Raw genomic sequence first — 22641 nt, forward strand, 5'->3', positions numbered from 1 at the left:
TGGACTTTATTTTTCTCACTTATTGAGCCAGTTTCTCCAGAACTGTCTGTTCTTTCCCTCTATCTGTGAGATGCTGCTATCAGCCACTTTCCTTTAGTACTTCAAAGTGGTCTGTGTAAGTTGGTGAGGAGTAGGGAGGAGGCCTCAGGAGTGGAATGATGCTGGGGACCCAGATGAGAGAGTTGGGGAGCAGGTTATTGGTGCGGGGGTGTCTGAAGGAGGCACCCTTCCAAGGGAGATGGTTCTAGATTTGTCCGTGACAGGGTCCTTCCCTCACTGAGTGCTGAGGGCCATGCCGGGTTGGACTGCGGTGTTCAGAGCAAGCCCTGCGTCTGGAGCTCTGAGCCCAGGGCGGAGCTGGCCAGTGGCCGAGTGGGAGCCTCATGCAGGGCACTTTGGGGCAGGTGGCCAGGGCTGGCCTCAGTGCTCCCGGGAGGCGTGAAGGTGGCCCTGGAGATGGACAACAGGAGAGGGACCGAGCTCTATCCTGGAAGAAGCAGGGAGCTGCCATGGACCTGTGATGGGAGAAGAAGGAGCAGGCTGCCAAACAGCCTGCCCTGGGCACCCCAGAACAGGGGTGCTGCACCCAGCAGAGGGCCTGCCATCCCCACCTTTCAGCCAGGTGTTGGCCACTCCTCCTCAGAGACCCTCTTCTCCTACATAGCACGCACCTTTCTAGCTGGCGTCCCCTCCTGGGTCCTGAGCTGCCATCCTGGATGAATGACCAGTTCTCACCTGGGAAAAGGGAGTAGGGAGAGGTGAGAGGGAGGGACGACCAGGGCTGGGAGGAAAGGTTTTGCAAGTGGTGGTACCTTCATTATTGTGATTGTGGGCGTGGTTTCACGGGTGCAGACGTATGTCAGAGCTCCTCAAATTGTACACTTCACACATGAGCGGCTTATTGTATGTCAGTTATACCTCAGTCCAGCCATAAACAAAAACTGCTGGCCAAATATTTTCATTTACAATTTTGCAAACCAGATGAGCAGTCAGTAAGTCAACTTAGACAGGAGTCAGTTTTAGGGCTAGACCACACTCTCGTCCAGCAGCCCCCCACAGCTGGGAGCACAGATCCACACTCATGTTTACTGGTATTTTCTTCAGTGGGGAAGGATTTTTTCTCACCTTCACATTTAGGAAAGTACATTTCTTAGAGCAAAAATAGAACATGAGTTTGTAAGGCACCATTTAATCCTCCTGACTCAGCCGAGGTTTGCATGATTTCCTTATTCTCACATTTCAGTGTCAAGTTGCTGGCACCTGCTCCCTCTTCCTGTGACGATAAGCATCTCCAGTCCCTATCGGGGCCCAGAGCCCTTGGCAGCCCACATTCAGCACCCACCACACCTCCCTCGGCCAAAATCACCGTGGGAATGGGTGCTGAGGAGCTGGCCAGGAGAGGTTTGTGCTTGGAGCCAGAGCTTCCTTTCTTTAGCCACAGGTCACATCGTCACAGAGGAGAAGATGTGATTCACGCTACTCCTCCCATTGTGTAAAAGTTGTCTAAATCACGTGTGATGGTGGGAGAGTTGAAAATTAATTCTACCTGTTTCTGAGGAACATTTCTCACCCTTCTCCAGGTGCCGTCCTGTCGAGATGCTCTGACGTGAGGATGGGAGGAGGTGCCCCCCAAAACTCCAAAACTTGGAAATGGAGTTATCCTCTGAGAGTTCAATTAGTGAAATCCGTACTGGTTACGTTTGTCACCTGAGGAAATAATGCAAGAGATGATCAGTAAATAAATGAGTAAAGCATAATCGAGGCCTCTACCTGTTGACAAGGTGACGTGGGTCTCATTACAGAGACTTGAGCCAGCATCAGGGGTAAATGGGAAATCCAGCAGTCCCCTGTCTGTGAGGAGCTGTTTCACTGAAGGACCCGGCCAGCATGAGCATGGAAACGGAAAGTCCAGAGAAGGATCCAGTCTCCACCATGGTGCCTAGAACAGAAGAGCAGAGTTGGGTGGAGTCCTGGCCCCAAGATGTGAGTGGGGAGCATGGGTGGATCATCAGACTTGGGCGGTCTCTGCCATCTCCCAACTGGCCTTTGGGTTTCACCATAGAGGGGGACCTGAGGCTCATCCCATCACTGGAAGGAAGTATACACACACACAAACACACACACAGGCACGCACAATCAGCGTGCTGGGCTATACATTGATCTTTAGTGAATTTGATGTGAGTCAGGACTTGCATGGGATGATCTTCTAACACACGTTTTCTAGATGCAGCCCCTCTCTGAGCCCATGACTGCAGTGGGAATTGCCATGTTTATATGATACAATCAACCTTTGGCCATGGTTTATTGAACAAGAGTTGGGCACCTGACCCAACCTGACAAATGTGCATCTTTCCTCAGGAATTTGGAGGTGAGTCTGATAAAGGACCGCTTGTGTCTCTCTCCAGGGGGCTTGGCTACAGCTTGTATGCACAGTGGCTGGGACCTGGGTGCAGAGAAAGCTGATCGACAGTGAGGGGAAGGCGCAGGTTCACAGGGCCAGGTGGAGGTGAGAGAAAGAAGGGAGACTGGAGCCCTGGATCCCAGCTTTGTCCCCGAGCTCCAGTGGAAGGAGCCTGTGGAGGGGCCCAGGGTCTTCCCCTTACATGCCCTCTTTGGACCTAAACACCCACAGTAGTTTCTGTGCATGCATCCCGAAGAGACCAGCCTAAATGTCCTGAGGGAGATGCCTGAGCCTGGGAAGCCTTGACTCCCGAGAACCATCTGCACTGCTCAAGAGGATGTCACTGCCCAGCTGCAGCATGATCAGGCCTCCGCACAGAGCCAGGGAAGGGCCTGGATGTGCAGCCCGGGGCAGGGGGCTGGACCATGGCCAGGCTGGCTTGGTCTGACCCATGGGATAAGGACAGAAGGAGGTGAGGGTCAGAGGAGAGAGGAAGCCCTGTAGAGCCTCTGACTGCCGAGGTTCTCAGGGCTCCATCATCTTGCTCTGGTCAGCCTCTCTCAGTGAGCCCACATGCAGACACAAGGCAGACAGGAGGGTCAGCGGTGTCAGTCGTACTCACATCTGGGTCCCCAGCCAGGACACTGGGCAGAGCAGGTGCTCAGTGTGCACATGGTGGGTGGACAGTGTCTACTGGGGTGACCCAGCCCCAGCAGGTACCACAGTGCATGGTGGGGAGGGAACGGGGAGAGGAAGACAGAAGGGGACAAGGTGAACGACTCTGACAACCCGAGATTTGTGGGAGAGCCAGCCAACCCAGGGCGGAGAAAGCAACGTGGCACAAAGCTGGCTTCAGGAAACGGCCTTAGGCCTTAGTGCCGGGGCCTGACCTCCAGGCCTTTCCGAGGTGATCTGCAGGACAAAGCTCACACATGCAAGCCACAGTCAAATTTTACTGAGTAACCAAGGCAACGGAGGAGGCAGCAGAGAGAAACTCCCCCAGATCAGCACAGCTTATTTAAGGCAGTTTTAAGGATTTCTGTGCTTCCTGTGTATACAAAGACGACGGCACATGGGTGCTCGTTGCATCATTGCGATGTCTCAGGAAGGACCTGCATGGCTCACAGCAGCACGGGGGCAAATAATTTGGGGTTTGTTGGCTTCTTCGTTCAACAGATGTGGCACGCAAATCTGCCTAAAACGGGCATCTGCTCCCGAGATGCTGCTGGAGGCGTGGACGAGGCGCTGGGTGGCCACACCCCAAGCAGTGGCCTCTGTGGTTGGCAGCCCTCTGCTCTGGCTGACGTTTCCACGTCATTTTGAAAGGACGAAGGCAGATACCCTCACCCCACGGCAGTGACAGTGCATCAGCTTCCACAGCTAAGGTTTCGAAAACTCTGACAGGGCTCCCAAATAAGAGGTTCCCCTTCCTTGCAGAGAACCCGGCCTTTTCTAAGGGAACTTTAGAGATCGTTAATGTGAAAGGGGACAACCAAGTTCTCTGCCAATTGCCACCGAGCCCAAATGCCACTGCTAGGGCTGATGTTGCCATCCCCTCGCCACAAGCACCTGGCCCTCTCCACCGGCCGGTGCCTGGCGCCACCAGCCTCACCCCCCGGGATGGATGCCACTGGCTGTGCCTATGACTGTGAGCCCTCAGGTGCTGTCCTAGACCTGCAGGATGGCAGCCTGGGCTGGTGGGCTGAGCCAGAGCTAGGCGGATTTCTCACAGCCAAACGGACCGCCACATGGAGGCGATGATCGAGCACGGAGACAGACTTTACTGCGTGTGTAACTGTGATGATTAAAGTTATGTGTCAATTTGACCGGGCTAGGGGACACCCAGACAGCTTGTAAAACATCATTTCTGCATCTGTGGAAAAGATTAGCATTTGATTCAGTAGACCAAGTGAAGAAGACCCGCCCTCACCCATGTGGGCAGCATCACCCGATCCGCTCCGCTCCGCTGACGGCCCCAGGAGACAAGGAAGACGGAGCAAGGACCAGTTCCCCTCCCCCTGCTTGAGCTGGGACGTCCATCTTCTCCTGCCCTGGCCCATCGCAGCTCGGGCTCTTGGGCCTTTGGATTCGGACTGAATTACACCACCGGCTCTCGTGGGTCTCCCGTTTGCAGATGGCGGATGGCCGGACTTGTCAGCTTCCATGACTTCATGAGCCAATCCCTATAATAAATCTCTTCCTATTGGTTCTGTCTCTCTGGAGAACCCTGACTAATACAGGAATCAAAGGCTTGTTCCTGAAAACTGCTTTCCAGACTCTTCTGTCCTCCTGGAGCTAAGCCACTGTTGAGTCCCAGGAGATGGATTTTTTTAACCAGACCCCCTGCTGGACCATGCTCACACCTCCACTGTGCATCCCAGCCATCAAAGGCAGCAGAGACTGGTCATCCTAGCTGGCGGGACATGGTCCCTCCTCGGCCACGCCCACCCCAGGGCCTCCCCAGGGGAGGACAACAGCCCAAGCTCTCTGGCACGTGGGGGTCTCATGATTGCCTCCGCCTCTCACTGGCCATGCCTCCCTAGGAGCTGCTTTCAGTGTTGTTTTCCCCCGCAGCAGCACCATAAGGACCCATTTGCATGCCTTGCTGGTGGACTTGATGCCGTCACATTCTGGTCTCCGTGACAACAAGGAGCACCTTTAAATAGCAAGTGACGCTCCTTCTACCAGGTGGCCTCCCAGCTGGGATGGTCCTGGGGCCTCCCTGCCACTCCCTTGCTGTATGGGAAGGGGCGGTCTCTTTTCATAGAATGAAGGGACAGGGAAGTGTGGGCATCTGGGGCAGAGGGCTCCAGCGCACGCTCTTATGGTGGCAGGAACTGACTGGGAGCAAACCAGGACCTTGTGGGGTAAGGCAGCTCTTTTGGGGACCGGGCTGTGTCCGAGTACGTCCCCTCCCACCAGAGAAGCAGACGCCCTCTCCTGGCCTCACGGTGGGCTCCACCTGCCTGAGGACGGAGGGTCCGAGGATTCGGAGGCAGCATTTTCTGAACTCTTCGCAGAAAAAGACAAGAAGGAAACACACCTCCTACCTCTAAATGACCCGATCATCAGCAGTTCTTTCTGAGTGTCTCCCTTTTCCTTCTAAAAACTTTCGCAAAGTCCAACAAATAGATTTTTTTATAGTAAAAAGATTATTTTTCAAGGAAATGCATTTCCTGGCAAAACTCTAGCACCCGTGCTTATGCAAATGGGCAGAACAGACAGGGAGTCTGGAACCGTGTGCCCAGCCAGGGGGCCAGCCGACAGCTTTGAGCAGCTCCACACAAATGGCTCAGCAGAGCTTTTAACAAACAGCACAGGAAACAAGCCCCAGGGGTCCACGTGACTCTCTTAGGTCCTAGCCTGGATGTCATCGAAGGACCAAACGAGGGGCCAGAATTTCCCCACGCCCATGGGCCTGAGGGAGGGTGCTGATGACGAGAGGGACTGGTCACCTGGAGGGCCCAGAACGTCGGTCCCCAGATGACTGAGCACTAACTCCACTGGATGTCCCAGCAGAGGACGGACTCCAGGGCAGGCGGTGAGCCGTCCCAGCCCATGTCACCAGAGGCCGACAGAGATCCCATTGGTAGCCCACACACCCTGGTGAGGGGACCCAGGACACCAGCCCTGGGGTGTGGGGGCTCAGACACGCTTCTCTGGCCCCCCTGGTTTGACTTCCCTTTGCCGAGCAAAGGTCTTGAAGTGGGAGAGCAAGGAAGGGAAGACAGAGCCTGAAATGCCCCCTTCTCTCCACTTAGGCGGCAGGGGCCACCTCGGCACCCACTGGACGCGGCAGGAGGAGAAAGGAGGCTGGCCCCTGACCCAGGATTGGGGGACATCCCAGCAGCTTGGCTGCATCCCCACCCTCGAGGGAGCTCTGGAAATGCTGGCCTCCCCCTGAAGACACCCAGGTGGTGTGGGCAAGTCGGCAGGCCAACCTCACTGCTTGGTCATCCCTGCCCGTGCACCCAGGAGATGGGGCCATGGGGAGGGAACATGGACGCAGCACGGCTCCCTAAGGAAGGGCCAGCCTCTGCTTCAGACGCACTGCTGGGATTGTCAGCTTCCTCATCTTGGCTGTGTGGGAGGTCCCAGGGGGAGCCCTGGGGGAGGCGTCAGTCTGTGTGGAGAAGCCAGAGCTGGTGTATTGAACATGCAGAATGTGTACGTATTCTGAATACGCATTAAGAAGATGCAGATTATGACCTGCAGAATGAGGGGGTACAAGCCACCCACATGGGTGGGCGGGTAGCTCCCTCAGCATCCGAGCTCCCACTTTGGGGAAGTGAAACTCATAGGGTCATTCTGATTGAAGGCACAGATTCAACACACTCACACAAAGGAAGTACAGTCACAGGATTTATTACTTATAGATCCCAGAATGGGGGGGGGGTGGCAATGAGCCAGGGAAGGGCAGTCCTCCCATCCCAGGTCACGAGGGAGCAGGAGATAGAGAGCAGAGCAGCAAGCACCTGTCACGTATACGGTGGTTGGGGCAGAGGTCATTAACTTCCCATGGCCTTAACTATAAATATTACTTTATTTTTTAAAAGATTGGCACCTAACATCTGTTGCCAATCTTCTTTTTCTCTTCTTCTTCTTCTCCCCAAAGCCCCCTAGTACATAGTTGCATCCTCTAGTTGTGGGTCCTGAAGCAGAGAGTGCGAACTTAACCACTCGGCCCCGGGGCCGGCACCAAAAATGGTTATTTTAAAAGGTGCCCCGGGGAAGGCAAAGCAGGAATTTATGGCGGGAATCCTAAGCTCAGGCCCTTCTGTGAGCAGGCCGTCACACTGTGAAATGCAGAGGCAGAGACTCAGAACAGCAGTTTTCTCGTTACAGCTTCCCAGGAATCCAAGAGTGAGCTGCGGACCAGCTTCCCCTTCACGACGCCTCCTTTGCTTCAGGCATCCAGAGGCTGCCAGAAATGCCAGCACATGCCAGGGTCATGCGGGAGGACCGAGGGGCACCAGCGCCCGCCTCCTGCACAGCAGAGGGGAAGCAGCCGTGAGCGGCCAGGCCAGGGCAGAGAGGATGCTGCAGCTCTGCATCAGCGCCTGGCAAGGGCAGTGGGCAGCCAGGCTTTGTGCACCTCTTGGGGTGCAGACAACAGCAGCCCCCTCTGCCCTTTCCCAGAGCTCTCCAAGATGAGCGCTCCTCACTCCAGTGACTGGGTGCCAGCCCAAGGCCCAGACCCTCCCGCCACCTGGTTGCCCACATGCCACTGGCACTGAGGATGTGTCTGCTGGCCACTGGCCCACAGAGGGCCTCAGAAGAGGGACTTCTCAGCACCACCTGTGCCCATCAACAAACCACCCCCAGGGAGGATGGGGGTCAGCACTGAAGCCTGCTCCAGCCATGGCTTCACAGTGTGACCAAATGCTGTGAGCTCCTCGGTGTCCCTCCACCACACCTGCCCCCTTGGATGGGGCAGGAGTCAGCCAAAGTCCCAGAACATTCCTGCCACCACCCTGCAATGGGAGTCCAGGAGGCTTGGGGGCAGAGGGGCTCAGAGGCACAGGAGGTCCCCATGAGGCAGGGCACACCTCCTCAGCCTTCCCAGAGGCTGCTGCTGTTCAGAGAACCAGGATAAGCGGCCTCGTGGGCCGGCTACACCACTGGGATTGCTGGGGGAGGAGGGGAAAGCAGAGAGCCAAAGCACCCTCCCCTGCCCCAGGGACCCAACAGGCCCTCAGGCCTCCCTCAAGGGTCCCCCAGGGCAGGTCTTGGAGAGCAAGGGGCTCCCTCTGCTGTGAGCAGGCCATGCCTGTCCCCATTTGCAGGGAGGCCCTGAGGTCTGGGTGCAGCTGTATAGGGCTAGGCCCCCTCCCGGCACCACCTGTCAGCCCAGGAAGACCCCTCCCCAGCCTTGCCTACACTTGGCCTGGTCTGTTCGGTAGTGTAAACCCCGACGTGTCCAAGAACACGTCTAGGAATACACCCAAGGAATTGAGGGGAAACACGTCTAGGAATACACCCAAGGAATTGAGGGGAAACACACAGTGACCATTCGCCCACCGGCCAGGGGTTTAGGGAAGGGGGCCAAGGACACACGTGACCCCCAGAAGGTGGGAGTGGGACATCACCTAGAGCTTAGCAGAGGATGCAAAATCCGCCAGCAACTTGACATCATTAGGGAATGTCAGCCACGCCCCGCCATCAACCACCAGCAAGGCCCCGGTCACGTAGGATGCCAAAGGGCTGGCCAGGTAGAGAACACTGTGGGCGATCTCCGTCTTGTTCCCCAGCCTCTGCAGGGGGCTGGCCAGGACGTTCTCCCTCATGCTGGCCCGGGAGCCACCTGGGAGGGCAGCCCGAAGCTCAGTCTCTGTGAGCCCCAGGACCCCAGGCCATACACCCTCCCCTGCCCAGTTTTCCCTAAACCTCATCCGGGAGTGTTGGGGGCACTGTTAGCATCATCCTGGCAGAGCAGGAACAGGCCATATACAGAGTAACACCCCCACAGAACCAGCACAGGGGTTTTTGACGTACACCCTGCCAAGGTTCTGGAAGCTTCAGTGGGTGCCCCACTTTGTGTCCAGCTCACGTATCACGGCCAGCAGCCCTGTGGCCTCTACCTCAAGGGAGCAGCTATCCAAGTCCAGGTGACCATTAGTCCATCACGGGTGTGCACTAACTAAGAATGACCCTGACTCGGCTTGGGGACAGATTCTTTGCCAGCCCTGGGGAGCTGAAGACTGGGCACTTATCCTGGGCCTGTCCCAGCCATGCAGGAGGGAAGCCCTGCAAAGGCACTGTGTGGCCTGTGACCGAGGAGCATCTGTGGAGGGCCTGGGCTCCCCGAGAGCCTTACCCAGCCGCCGCAACCCCTCCGTGCCGCTGATGGGGCCGGGGGCAAGGCTGTTGACACGGATGTTTTGGGGACCCCACTCCACAGCCAAGTGCCGGGTCATTGCATCTGCATGGAAGGAAGGAAGAATGCAGCGCTGCTGTGCCTTCTGGGGTGGCCCAGGTGTGAGCTAGTGCTCAGGGGCAGAGCCTGGCCATGCCACGGCCCATCGCTGGGCTCAGCTTCACTTGGATACTGCCAGCCTCCAGGGACAGGCAGGAGAGGGACCCAATGGGAACCCAGGTGGGCAGATCAGAGGGGGCACCCGTACCCACAGCCGCCTTGGCTGAGCCTGCATGCACTTGGAGCATCTGCCCCCGGGCACCCAGGGTCGCAGTGATGTTCACAATCACCCCTCCATGGTCCTGCAACACACGGGGTAGGGGACAGGGCATGAGCGGGTGGTCAGAAGAAGGGAGGCCTCGGCCACAAGGACACACACCCGGAAAAACTTCTCGTAGAGCACGCGAGACATGTTGAAGGTGCCCAAGGTGTCGATGTCCATCACAGTCTTGAAGGCATTGAAGGACAACGCGCTGGCGGGGCACAGGAAGTTTCCAGCTGCACCTGCAGGGTGGAAGGAGACCGCTGATGGTGCCGGAGCCCCGGGCAGTTAGAGCATCTGGACCTTCAGGGTGGTCCAGCCTGGACAGGGAAGGAGACCCGGGCATTTGGGCAAATTCCTGAATAACAGATGTTATAAGTTGAACTGTGTCCCTCAAAAGATGTGTTGATCTCCTAACCCCTGGTACCCATGAATGTGACCTTCCAGGTATTTGGAAATACCATCTTTGCAGTTGTGGTCAAGTTAAAATCAGATCATCCTGAATTACGGCAGGCCTAAACCCAAGACTGGTGTCCTTGCAAAAAGAGGAGAGGACAGACACACACAGGGAGAAGGCCACGTGAAGGAGGCAGAGACGGGAGTGACGCCCAGGACTGCGGGCCACACCAGGAGCTACTAGAAAGGCCTGGAACAATCTCCCCCGGAGCCTGCACAGGGCGCAGCCCTGCAGACACCTGGGTTTCGGACGTCTGGCCTCCAGACTGTGAGGCAGTGTATTTCTATTGCTTTAAGCCACCCAGCTGGTGGTGCTTCGTCAGCCAAAGGAAACCAACACCCCTGATGTTTTTTGGGTTTTTTTGAGGAAGATGAGCCCTGAGCTAACATCTGCTGCCAGTCCTCCTCTTTTTGCTGAGGAAGCTGCCCCTGAGCTAACATCCATGTCCATCTTCCTCTGCTTTATATGTGGGATGCCTGCCACAGCATGGCTTTTGCCAAGCAATGCCATGTCTGCACCTGGGATCCGAAGCAGCGACCTGCGGGCCACCGAAGCGGAATGTGCGCACTTAACCGCAGTGCCACGGGGCTGGCTCCCACCCCTGATATGTTTAAAAGGGAATTTCAGCAAAGAATGAACCTTGATGGAAACTATGACTAGAGTTAACAATATATATCAATATTGGTTCATCAATTCTAACAAATGCACGATGTTAATAATGGGGGACACTGTGGAATTCTACGTACTATCTGCTCAATTATTCTGCAAATCTAAAACTGTACTAAAAAAACAAAATTTATCATTTTTTCTTTTTTAGGCGGAATTTCAGGACACCAGAGTGCCACTGACTGATTCAGCTGAGTTCACGGGGCATCCAGGTGAGCCATGCCTGCAGTGACCCAGAAGGAGCAGAGCTAGGCCAAGACAGTGGCCTGGAGTCTGGGACAACAGTTCTGGGGGCTCCAAACAGAGAGGTTCACTCTTTGGCAACCCATCAGCAGCCCCCTGGCCTCGCCCACAGCAACTCACAGTTAATGAGAATGTTGATTTTCCCAAACTCCTTCAGTGCCTGGTCCACGGCAGCCATGATGGCTGGGGGGGCTCGGACGTCCAGAGATAAAGGCAAGCACCGCTGGCCGGTGGCAGCAACCAACTTCCTGGCAGCCTAGAAGCCGGACAGAGGTGGGCAGCAGCCGAGTGGCTTTGGCCGGCAGGGACAGCCTGTCAGAGTCTGGCAGGGATGTGTCTAGGTTTTACCGGGAGGCCGAGGTTTGCTGCTGGACCTTGCTCTGGGGAGGCGCAGCAGGCAAGTGGCCACTCCCTGGGGTCACGACCCCTGGTGGACATTTCTAAGACATCCCACACTCTCTCCCTCCCGCTTGCCCCATGATCCTCCGTCTACATCACCCTCCAGGCCACTGTTCACAGGTCATAGGTCCATAGCAGCTCCAGCTGACTTTCAGTTCTTGGCTAGAGACCAGCGGTGGCAGTGTGAGACTCTCGTCCCAGGTGAGTGGGACAACGAGGACCACCCTCATAACCCTGGGGAGCCCAGAGATCTCCCTTGGGGCCACAGTACCACCCAACATGAGGGCCCCCTCACAGGACCCAATGATTAGATTTACACAAAAAAACACAAAAGTTTCCCTGAGAGGCCACTTCCATTGAAGCTCTATATGTGGGAGAGGAGCAGGCTTTGGTGTCACCATCCTCTGGGCCTAGGACCCTCCAGGCCCAGGCTCCAGGCCCATACAGCCACCCATAGACAGGGTGGGCACAGGAGAGACCCCCTCACCGTTGACACTCTGGGAAGGCTTCTGCTAGCGATGACCGTGTGGCAGCCGTGCCTGCAAAGCCAGAGCGCAGGTGTGAAGGTGGCAAGGTGTGAGGGACACACCCAGGTGGACTCCTGCCTGGTGCTCTAAGCAGAGCTCCCTTCCCCCAGGGATCTCTTGGGCTGCAGCACCAGCCCAGGGCTGAAGGCACAGCTGGCAGAGGACACAGGGGCCTGAGCAGGGCTGAGCAACTGTGGTGGGACCTCAGGTGGGTGCCATCAGCACAGCTGGCCGTACTCTGCTGGAGAAGCAACACACACAAAGCCACCAGCTAGGAATGCGAGCTCCCTCAGAACGGATGAATTCCCAAAACCTCGTCCAGTGGGACTCACCTCTCTGCTATGAAAAGCGGGGGCCCCGGGGGAAACTGGGGAAGGGTCCCTAGGATATCAACAGGCTCCCTCTCCCCCAAGGCTAGATTAACTCTGGGCCTCTCCCTGGGAGGGGTGGCAAGTTGCTGACGGGGGCCTGAGGTCACAGAACTTGTGTCCCAAGAGACACTATGCTCTGCACAGTGCCAGGGTCAACTCAGGCCCCCCAGACCCTGGCATGGTGAGGCCTCAGGGGGCCCTGCAGCAGAGTTCCCTCAACGTGTTGCACTGCCCTCTTTGTATAAACGTGGGTGCTGAGGCCAGAGTCGCACAGCCTCAACTAACCTCCAGGAGAAAACCCTGGAGTCCTGCCTCCCTCAAGACAGCATTTGACCTATTTCAGATGCTCCCCCATGGCCCATTGCCCAGAGGCGCTCCCACCACCCACCAGCATCCTGCCCAGGGATCCCAGGATCCAGCAGAATCCATGCAAGGAGAAGCAAGGGTCGGGAGTGGGCACGGAGCACACAGGGCAGTGCTCACCGCATGAAAATCTCAGCAATCCGGAACCCGATCCCAGAGCCACCACCTGTGATGAAGGCCACTTTGTCCCTGAGAGAAGAAGATGAAGAGAGTCTCTCTGTTAACTGAGGGGTGGTGGGACGCGGGTGGCTCTGGGAGGACTTTCACTCTCTGCACCTTATGAAATCCACATTGTTGACAAGAAGCATGGATGACTTTTGTAACAAGAAAATGAAACGTTGCTTTTTAAATCCTGCATTGCTAGGCTTTCTAGGTCTTCAGGAAAAAATATTTCAACCTAAAATTCTCTATTCGGAAAGTTATCAATTAAGTGAGAAATGTTTTCAAAACGTACAAGTCTTTCCCCACCCACCCCTCTCTCCCAGGATTACCACTAAGAATACCCACCACCACTGGCCAAGACAATCGGACCGCGCTCTCAGCGGTGCAAAGATCAAAATACCGGAGCGCTCGCAACCCCAGGGCCACCTGGACATCTGGACAGTCTGGCCGCCGGGGCATGGGGTCCTCAGACATCCCGGTAAAACCGTAGTCCTAGCGCCACCTCCCCAGAGGCTGCGCCCTGGGCGCCCCGAGCCCCAGCCCCGCTCGTGCCTCACCGGAGCAGGTCGGGGCAGAAGAGGTGGCGGTACTCAGGGAGACAGTCGTCCTCTCCGACGTCGGGCGGCGGCTGGGCCATGGCGCTCGGCGCGCGCCGGGACGGCGAGGACGGCAGGCACCCGCCCGGGAGCGATCAGAGCAACGGCCCCGGCCTCCGGGACAGGCGGGTGTCTGGGGTCGTCCGCGCTCCGCCCCACTTGGCCCGGGTACGCGGAGCCACGCCCGCCGCCGTCGGCGCCTCTACTCGCCGCCGCCCACGCTTCCTCCAACCCCAGGACGCCCTGCCCACCGCCGCGCTCGCTCCGCCCAGGACGCCCCGCCCACTGTCGCCCTCTCCTCCGGGAAGCCCCGCCCACCGGCGCCCTCTCTCCTCCGGGACGCCCCGCCCACCGCCGCCCACTCTCCTCTAGGACGCCCCGCCCACCGCCGCGCTCCTTCTGCCCAGGACGCCCCGCCCATAGCTGCGCTCGCTCCGCCCAGGACGCCCCGCCCACCGCCGCCCACTCTCCTCCAGGACGCCCCGCCCGCCGCCGCCCACTCTCCTCTAGGACGCCCCGCCCACCGCCGCCCACTCTCCTCCAGGACGCCCCGCCCACCGCCGCCCACTCTCCTCCAGGACGCCCCGCCCGCCGCCGCCCACTCTCCTCTAGGACGCCCCGCCCACCGCCGCCCACTCTCCTCCAGGACGCCCCGCCCGCCGCCGCCCACTCTCCTCCAGGACGCCCCGCCCGCCGCCGCCCACTCTCCTCCAGGACGCCCCGCCCACCGCAGCCCACTCTCCTCTAGGACGCCCCGCCCACCGCCGCCCACTCTCCTCTAGGACGCCCCGCCCACCGCCGCCCACTCTCCTCCAGGACGCCCCGCCCACCGCCGCACTCGCTCCTCCCCGGACGTCCCGCCCACAGTGGCCGCGCGGCCTGCTGGGACTGGAAGTCGGTCGGAGTACGGCGGAGAGCGCAGGCGCACTGCGCCCGGCAGGCTCCTGCCGTGGAGGCCTGGTGACCATCCCGCTCTCGGTTCGAGTCCCTTTGCCGAGATCGGGCGTGAGTGCCGTGGTCAGAGCTAGCTGGACTCAGCTGGCACGCGGTTCCTGGGTTAAGGCAGGGCTCGCAGACCGGCCCAAGGCCCCTCGGCTTTCCCCACCGCTCGGGGCTCAGCCGTGCATTTAAAACACGTGGTTGGGGGCGCTCAGCATCTCAGTGCCCTGGACATCTCCGTGCCTTGTTGCATCAACTTGACAGAAGAGGAGCAGAGGGAAGGAGACGAGCCCAGAAAGCCACGGAAGCGAGGAAGCCTTTTCCCTTCAGAGTCAGCCTCGGTGCCAGTTCCTGAAATGACCCGTTTCATGGCCGATATGAAAGGTCAGGGCACTTCATCCCTGCCCCCAGGCGGAGGCACAGGTAGCAACCTGTCAACTTAAAAACAAATTAGCCTGCTAATTCATCTCAAAATGAGTTTATTTGGGAATAACCAAAAGAATTGCAACTTGGGATGTGCATGCTATCGCAAACCAAAAACAACTTCGGAAAACAAGGGAGGGAGCTGACTTTATATAGAAAAGGGGGAGTAGGGAGGGGCCGTCCTAAAGGAAAGTCCCCTGGGGGGAAGTAACAGTTCAGGGCAGTAACGCTTCTCATTGGCTGAGCTGGAGCGCTTCTCATTGGCTGGGCGGTCACCCGGTGAGGAGAGAAATCTTCCTTCAGTAGTAAAGTAGTTTTATTTACCATCCATGATGCAAGTGTCCCTCTCTTCCTGCTCGGTGTAATTGAGGATGTGATGGGGGTGTGAGCTCCCCCTACAGGCCCTCCCCACTCCAACTTAATTAAGGTTTCTGTGATTAATTTCCACAAACTGACGCTGTGAATCCAGGATCCAGGCATCCCTCACCAAGATGTCAAAAAGTGGAGTGAAGAGCAAGTCAACCTCAGCAGGTATAATGATGTGCAGAGTCCAGTACCTGTGATGAGTGACCACGGACACACCTGGCAACCAGGTGAGGTGTGATGTGTGTAGTGTCAACGTGACTTGAAAACAACCACACAGCTCCAGGCAGCCTCAGCTACACAAGGCCATGAAGAGGAGGGGCCAAGATCACCAGGCTTTCTGCCCTGGGGGTGGTCTCACCCCACCCTCAGCCCCATGCACCCCCTGCACCTACCCCTTCCTGCCACCCTCCAGTCCTGCCCAAGGCAGGCAGCTCCTCCTTCAGCAGGATCAGAGTTGGGGCTGGGACAGCACCAGCTCAGGGGCTCTGCTTGGATTCCCTGATTTCAGGCTGGAGGTCTCTGAACCTCTGCCTGTCTCATACATTCAGCAAAGTTATTGGTTCCCTACTGGCGTGAGAGAGGGTAAGCTTCATTTCCACTCTCAACTGCTTACAACTCTGCATAAAGGCCTCCTTCCTACCTCAGAGATGGTGGAAGTCATAATGAGCGCTCCACTACCCCCCCCCCCAACACACAGCACAGTGACCTTTTGGGGGAGGGGAGGTCACACTACCCTCTTTTGGAGACACCCCAAAGGTTGTCTGGCACTTTGGTAGAGAAAGGATTTGCTCCAGTCTCTTGCTGGCTTAAGATACTAAAAGGCACATTAGGTTGGTGGCTCAACCCCTCTGGGCTGGGCTGGGGCAGAAAGTGGACAGGGAGCTGGTCTGGGATAGATGGGCAGAGCGTGGGTGTGGGCTCAAGTTCTTGTCGACAGAGGTAGTTGGTCCTGGGTGGATGCTGGCGTGGCCGCGGGCAGCCTGAGCTTCAAGCCGGGTAGGTGCTGCTGTGGTGGCCTTCATCTGCCCAGTCCACCAGCTCGCCGCTCTGGAACCACAGCTGGATCTCTCTCTGGGCCCCCTCCACGGAGTCGCTGGCGTGGATGACATTTCTGTGCCAGGTGATAGGCAGCAGAGGTAAGGCACAGGCTTCAGTGTGCACTTTGGGGTCCCGGGGACAGTCTGCTGATCCCTTACTGTCTAGGGGAGCCAGCCGGGTGATTATGCGGCGAGGAAAGGAAGAGAGGGGGGACTGGAAAGCTGGGTTCCAGCCTGGCCTCAGCCTCTTACCCACAACGTCATGGCCAGCCCAGACTGTCTCTGGGAGCCCCATTTGCCCACCTGTCATCCCGTGCCAACCCCTGGGTGTATCTGGCAAGAAAGAGTCAGATAACAGGCCATGATGGCAGAGGATGTACACGACACATAGGGAATGCCTCATCACCTCCTGTGCGCGTGAAAGCACTTTGAAAAAACTGCACTAGCAAACGAGAGGTGTGACATCCCACCATCAGCAGTCTCTTCTGCTTTACCTTTGCCCAGCAAGACACCCAGGTCCCGTGGACCTGCCTTAGAAGCGGCCTGCCACCCCAAATGCAGGCCCTCCTCAACCCCTAGTGAGCTGGCCCATCAGCTCCAACCAGCCGAGTGTGTCAGGGCCCCTGTACCTGCTGATGTGGATGCTGAAGTCTCCCCGGATGGTGCCAGGGGCAGCCTCAGCCGCGTCAGTGTGCCCTATCATGGCCCTCGAGGTGCAGACCACATTAGGGCCCTCCCAGACCTGCAGCACACAGATAAATGAGGTTGGGAGAAGTGAGGCCACTAAGGGCTCCGTGGCTCTGGGCTCTGTCCGCCTCCACCCTACCACTGCCCCGCCATACCATGGCCACCACGGGCCCGGAGCTCATGTAGCTGATGAGGGCAGGGTAGAAGGGCTTCCTCCGAAGGTCGTGGTAGTGCTCAGCAAGGATGCTCTCTGGCGCCTGGGTGGCATTGGGGGAAGAGGTGAGAGGAGCCCCAAGAGAGGGACCCCCACAGGTCACTGGGGCAGTCACTGTGGTGTCCTGACCTCAGGGCACTTTGCAGATAACACCTAGATGGTCCAGCACGTCAGCCACAGGAGCACAGGACACATGCCTCCCCGCCCCCCGCCCCCTTCTACGGCTGAGGTCCATGAGAACCCCTCCCCCCGGTCCCCAGAGGGACACCCAGAGGCCCAGGCCGAGCCCTGGTACCTGCAGCATCTTCATCCCCACCAGCTTGAAGCCCCTCCGCTCAAAGCGCTGGATCACATCCCCAACAAGCCGCCGCTGCACCCCGTCTGGCTTCACCGCGACCAGGGTCCGCTCCCGGGTCCAGGAGGGCCCTCCTGTAGAAGACAGGGGGTCAGGGCTGCCGCCACTTCACCCTTTCCCGTCTCCCCGACCGGAGTTCCCCTGCCAGGGCCTAGGTGTCAGCTGGGCTTCAGAGTGTCTGGCTCTACCACAGCAGCTCTGGAGGGGAGGAGCTGCGGAGCATGGCACCGCCTGTCGGGGACAACGGGGGCAGTGGGTCCCCCAGGGCCTCCAGCCTGCCGCAGGGGCCATGGCTCCTCCCAGGCCATGGCTGAAGTTTGCCCATGATGGAGCCAGTGTCCACTAGGAAGGCATCTTAGAGGGCTGGAGGCCCCAGGGAGGCAGAGCCCGGCTCAGTGGCCACCCGGAGGCCCAGAGATGCTGCACTGGAAAGAAAGCGAGACTCCAGAAGTTCCCAGGGATGGCACAGACACGTCCGAACCCCCAACCTGCCACATCGCGAGGGTCTGAGGGAACCCAGGAGAAGCGAAGGAAAGGCAGGAAGGAAAATTAACCACAACGTGTGCTGGGCCTGGAGAGCAGGCAGTAAGTGCCCACCACATCCTTTCACTGCTGGAGGACGCCCCACTGTCGTGTTTGCTCCCCCAAAACCCAGTGCCTGCCCCCCGCCCCCCCATCTAGCCTGGCCTGGCTTGTGCCGTGGAAGATAGCAGTTCGCTCTTTCCAGCGTTTGGGACACTACGACATCAGGCCCTCAGGACGCACGCCGTGGGCAGGCAGCTGGGGCAGGGGACCCGCTACAGACACGAGCCCCAGGGCTCCAGGCAGGGACACCCAGGCAGAGTTAGGGCCTGGACAAAACGCCCCGAGGAGCGGCTCCGTCGGGAGTGCTCACCTGCCGAGAACGACCCCCCTCAAGAGCCCCTGGTCCGCTCGACCCCCATCCCCACCCAGCGTGGCCACCACGCCTCTGGCTTCCTCCCGCTCCGGTGCCCTCGGGCCCCGCGGCCCCGAGACAACCTGGGGGCGGGCGAGGGGTGCGGGGGGGGGCGGGCAGCGAGCGGGGAGGAGGGGCGTGCAGGGCCCCGGCCGCGGCGGCGGGACTCGAGCAAGGCCTCCCGGCGACTCAGGCGGGCGGCGGGGGTCCGGGTCCCCCGCCCCACGGCCCGCCGGCCCGCGCGCGCGCCAACAAAGGCCGGCGGCGCCCCGCCCGCTCCCTCCCCGCGCGGCGCGGCGCCCGACTCACCCGAGCTGGGGCGCGCGCGCAGGCTGGGCCCGGGGGCCCGCGGGCCGCACAGCAGCCCCCGCAGCGCTCCGCGTCCGAAGAGGCCGCCCATGACGCCCGCCGGGCCGGCAGCCGGCTGCGCGCGGGGTCGACCGAGCCCAAGGGGGAGGGACGGAGGGGGAGGGGCGGGGCGGGGCGGTGCCCGGCTTCAGGCCCCGCCTCCGGCCCGCCCCCCTGCCCGGCCCCCAGACCACGCCACCCTCAGTGCCTCCCCGACCCTGCTCCCCTTGCAGGGCTCGTGGAGGTGTTTATTGTCAGTTTCTGTTAAAATCGGAAGAAAAAAAACATATAGTAGTAATGAACCCAGCCTCGATTATGTTCATCTTCATACCCACTAGGTCGTTAAACATCATTTTAGATATTTTTTATGGAGGGGCCCACGCGAGTGCCCCTGCGGCACGGTCCTGGACAGCGCGTCTCGCAGCTGCCTTTTCCCCGGACGTGGGGCTCGCTAGGGAATTACACTCTCACCCTGGGTCGGAGGAAAGGCTGGAGGGTGCACCTGGATCGACAGGCAAGGTCAGACCAGGGCTCCTTAACCTCCGCTCAGTCCGAGCGTTTGGGTGGGGAAAAAATCTCCCCTTTATTACCGAGGGGCTTCTGACGTACCTACTGTTTGAAACACGAGGTCTCCTGCTCGATCTTATGTAGTGAGCTCTTGAAAAGGCATGCATGCTTTTTGATGCTGCTGTGAATGGAATTGTTTTCTTAATTTCTTTTTCAAAAAAATTTATTCTTATTATACTCTTTTTTTAATTTTTATTTTTTTAATTATTTATTTTTTTCCTTGAGGAAGATTGGCCCTGAGCTAACAGCTGTGCCAGTCTTCCTCTATTTTGTATGTGGGACACCACCACAGCGTGGCTTAATGAGCGATGCATAGGTCCATGCAGGGGGATCCCAGCCTGGGCGCAGGACAATGAAACAGAGCCTCTGAACTTAACCACTACACCACAGGACCAGCCCCCTGATCTCTTAATTTCATTTTCAATTCTTCATTGCAAGTGTATAAAAAACAATTGATTTTTATATATTGATCTTGTATCCTGCAAGTTTGCTGAACTCATTTATTAGTTCTAATAGATTTTTAGTGGATTCCTTAGAATTTTCTACGTGCAAGATTATGTCATGTGGGAATAGAGATCATTTTACTTCTTTCCCAATCTGGATGCCTTTTACTTCATTTTCTTAGTTGCTCTGGCTGGACTCTCCAGTACAGGGCTGACTACAAGTAGCCTTCTTTTTTCACTGTCTTAAAGTGGGAAGTTAGGTTGTTGCTTTGAGATATTCTTTCTCTGTGTGGAAATCAATAAAAGAAACCTTAAGAAATATAGAGAAGGGTCTGCAGGGGGAGCTTTCACCACCATCACCCATCATCAACTACACCAAACAGGAACAGACAGGACACTTGCGTCTCCCACAGGAAGTACACCTACTTTACTCCTGAAGGAAGATTTCTCTGCCTGGCTGGCAACAGCTCAGCCAATGAGAAACGCTGCAGCCCAGCCAATCAGAAACACCACAGCCCAGCCAATCAGAAATGCTACAGCTCAGCCAATCAGAAATGCTGAAGCCCAGCCAATGAGAAAGACCACAGCTCAGCCAATCAGAAATGCTGCAGCTCAGCCAGTGAGAAGCCGGCCCTGAACTGTCACTCTTTCCCAGTGCACTTTCCTTTAGAACAGCCGGGGCCAACTCTCCCTTCCCTCTAGAAAGGCAGCTCCCTCCTTTGTTTTCTGGATTTGCCTATGGTTTGCCATAGCATGCCCATCCCAAATTGCAATTCTTTTGGCTATTCCCAAATAAACTCATTTTGAGGTAAAAAAAAATAGGCAAATTGGCTTTTAAGTTGACAGTTGTTAGTATAGACTTTTGCAGCTATAAATTTCCCTCTAAACACTGCTTTAACTGTTATTCCCTAAGTTTTGATGTGTATGTCTTCAATTTCATTCATCTCAAAGTATTTTCTGATTTCCTATACTTATAGTCCTCTGAAAACTACATCATTGTTGAAAGAAATGAAACAAGATCTAAATAAATGGGGAAACATCCCATATTCATGGATTGGAAGACTCAACATTGTTGAGATGGCAATACACTCAAACTGATCTATAGATTCAACTCAGTCCATAGCAGAATCCTAGCTGAATTCTTTGTAGAAATTGATAAGCTGATCCTAAAGTTCAATGGGTTTGCAAGAGTCCCCAAATAGCCAGAAACTCCTGAAAAAGAACAAAGCAGGAAGACTCACACTTCCCTATTTCGCAACTGACTACAAAGCAACAATAATCAAGACAGTGTGGCACTGCACGAGGCTAGACGTATAGAGCAATGGCATAGGATGGAGAGTTCAGTAATACATCCATACATTTATAGTCAACTAATTTTGACGAGGGTGCCAAGACCATTTAATGAGGGAAAGAACAGTCTTTGCAACAAGTGGTGCTGGTACAACAGGACATCCACATGCAAAAGAATGAAGTTGAACCCTTACCTCACATCATATTAAAAAGTTAACTCAGGGGCTGGCCCCGTGGCCAAGTGGTTAAATTCGCACGCTCCGCTTCAGTGGCCCAGAGTTTCGCTGGTTCGAATCCTGGGTGCAGACATGGCACTGCTCATCAAGCCAATGCTGAGGTGGCATCCCACGTGCCACAACTGGAAGGACTCACAACTAAAAAATATATACAACTATGTACTGGGGGGCTTTGGGGAGAAAAAGGGAAAAAAAAGTTAACTCACAGTGGATCAATGACCAAAATGTAAGTACTAAAACTATAAAACTCTTAGAAGAAAGTGTAGGAGTAAATCTTCATGACTTTGGATTTGGCAAAGGATTCTTAGATGTGACATCAAAAGCATGAGCAACAAAAGAAAATAGATAAATTGGACTTCATAAAAATTAAAAACATTTGGGCCAGCCCTGGTGGCCTAGTGGTTAAGTTCAGCATGCTCCACCTCGGTGGCCCAGTTCCTGGACATGGATCTACACTGCTCTGTTAGTGGCCATGCTGTGCTGGTGGCCCACATACTGAAAAACGGAGGAAGATTGGCACAGATGTTATTTCAGGGCAAATCCTCCTCAGGAAAAAAAAATCAAAAACTTTTGTGCTTCAGAGGACACCATCAAGAAAGTACAAAGACTGGGCCGGCCCGGTGGCACAGCAGTTAAGTTCGCATGTTCCGCTGCAGCGACTCAGGGTTCGCCGGTTCAGATCCCGGGTGCGGACCTACACACTGCTGGTCAAGTCATGCTGTGGTAGACGTCCCACATATAAAATAGAGGAAGATGGGCACAGATGTTAGCTCAGGGCCAGTCTTCCTCAGCAAAAAGAGGAGGATTGGCAGCAGATGTTAGCTCAAGGCTAATCTTCCTCAAAAAAAAAAAGAACAAAAACAACGCACAGAATGGGAGAAAACATTTGCAAATCATATCTGATAAGGGACTTGTATCTAAAATTTATAAAGAACTCTTAAAACAATAATAAAAAGATAGATGTTAGCTCAGGGACAATCTTCCTCACTAATAATAATAATAAAAAGACAAACAACCCAATAAAAAATGGGCAAAGGATCTAATAGATTTTTCTCCAAGGAAGGTATACAAATGGCCAGCAAGCACATGAAAAGATGCTCAACATCATTAGTCATCAGGGAAATACAAACTGAAAGCACGAGATACCACTTTATACCCGCCAGGATGGCTAGAACCAAGAGATCAGATACTAAAAAGTGTTGATGAAGATGTGGAGAAATTGGAATACTCCTACACTGCTGGTGGGAATGTAAAACATTGCAGCCACTTTGGAAAATAGTCTGGCAATTTCTCAAGTGATTAAATATAGAATTATATGATTCAACAATTTTACTCCTGGGTATATACACAAGAGTAATGAAAGCATATGTCCACAAATAACTTGTGCACAAACGTTTAGAATAGCAGTATTCACAACTGCCAAAAGATGGAAACAA

General features: G+C 56.2%; 2 protein-coding genes across 3 annotated transcripts; both read right to left on the reverse strand.

Annotated features, from left to right (window-relative positions):
• Positions 1-6750: 6750 nt before the first annotated feature.
• Positions 6751-13689, reverse strand: DECR2 (2,4-dienoyl-CoA reductase 2). 2 transcript variants are annotated; one of them, XM_070485338.1, is made up of 9 exons: positions 13325-13689; positions 12726-12794; positions 11832-11883; positions 11066-11201; positions 9697-9821; positions 9526-9619; positions 9219-9323; positions 8491-8705; positions 6751-7387 (listed from the first exon to the last, which is right to left on the reverse strand). In XM_070485338.1, exons 1-8 carry the CDS (start codon positions 13402-13404, stop codon positions 8491-8493), a joined length of 876 nt encoding a protein of 291 aa, XP_070341439.1. In that variant the 5' UTR covers positions 13405-13689; the 3' UTR covers positions 6751-7387. The 2 variants fall into 2 exon arrangements, with proteins under 2 accessions (XP_070341439.1, XP_044603101.1); XM_044747166.2 differs by lacking the exon at positions 8491-8705 and having other exon boundaries at positions 13325-13633.
• Positions 13690-14764: 1075 nt separating this feature from the next.
• Positions 14765-18788, reverse strand: NME4 (NME/NM23 nucleoside diphosphate kinase 4). Its single transcript, XM_044747296.2, has 5 exons — positions 18631-18788; positions 17325-17458; positions 16971-17072; positions 16758-16870; positions 14765-16202 (listed from the first exon to the last, which is right to left on the reverse strand). The coding sequence occupies exons 1-5, from the start codon at positions 18719-18721 to the stop codon at positions 16079-16081; spliced, it is 564 nt and encodes a 187-aa protein (XP_044603231.2). The 5' UTR covers positions 18722-18788; the 3' UTR covers positions 14765-16078.
• Between the last annotated feature and the right edge of the window lie 3853 nt (positions 18789-22641).

The sequence above is a fragment of the Equus asinus genome, chromosome 14, assembly GCF_041296235.1.
Source record: "Equus asinus isolate D_3611 breed Donkey chromosome 14, EquAss-T2T_v2, whole genome shotgun sequence".
In the NCBI taxonomy this organism is placed as follows: domain Eukaryota; kingdom Metazoa; phylum Chordata; class Mammalia; order Perissodactyla; family Equidae; genus Equus; species Equus asinus.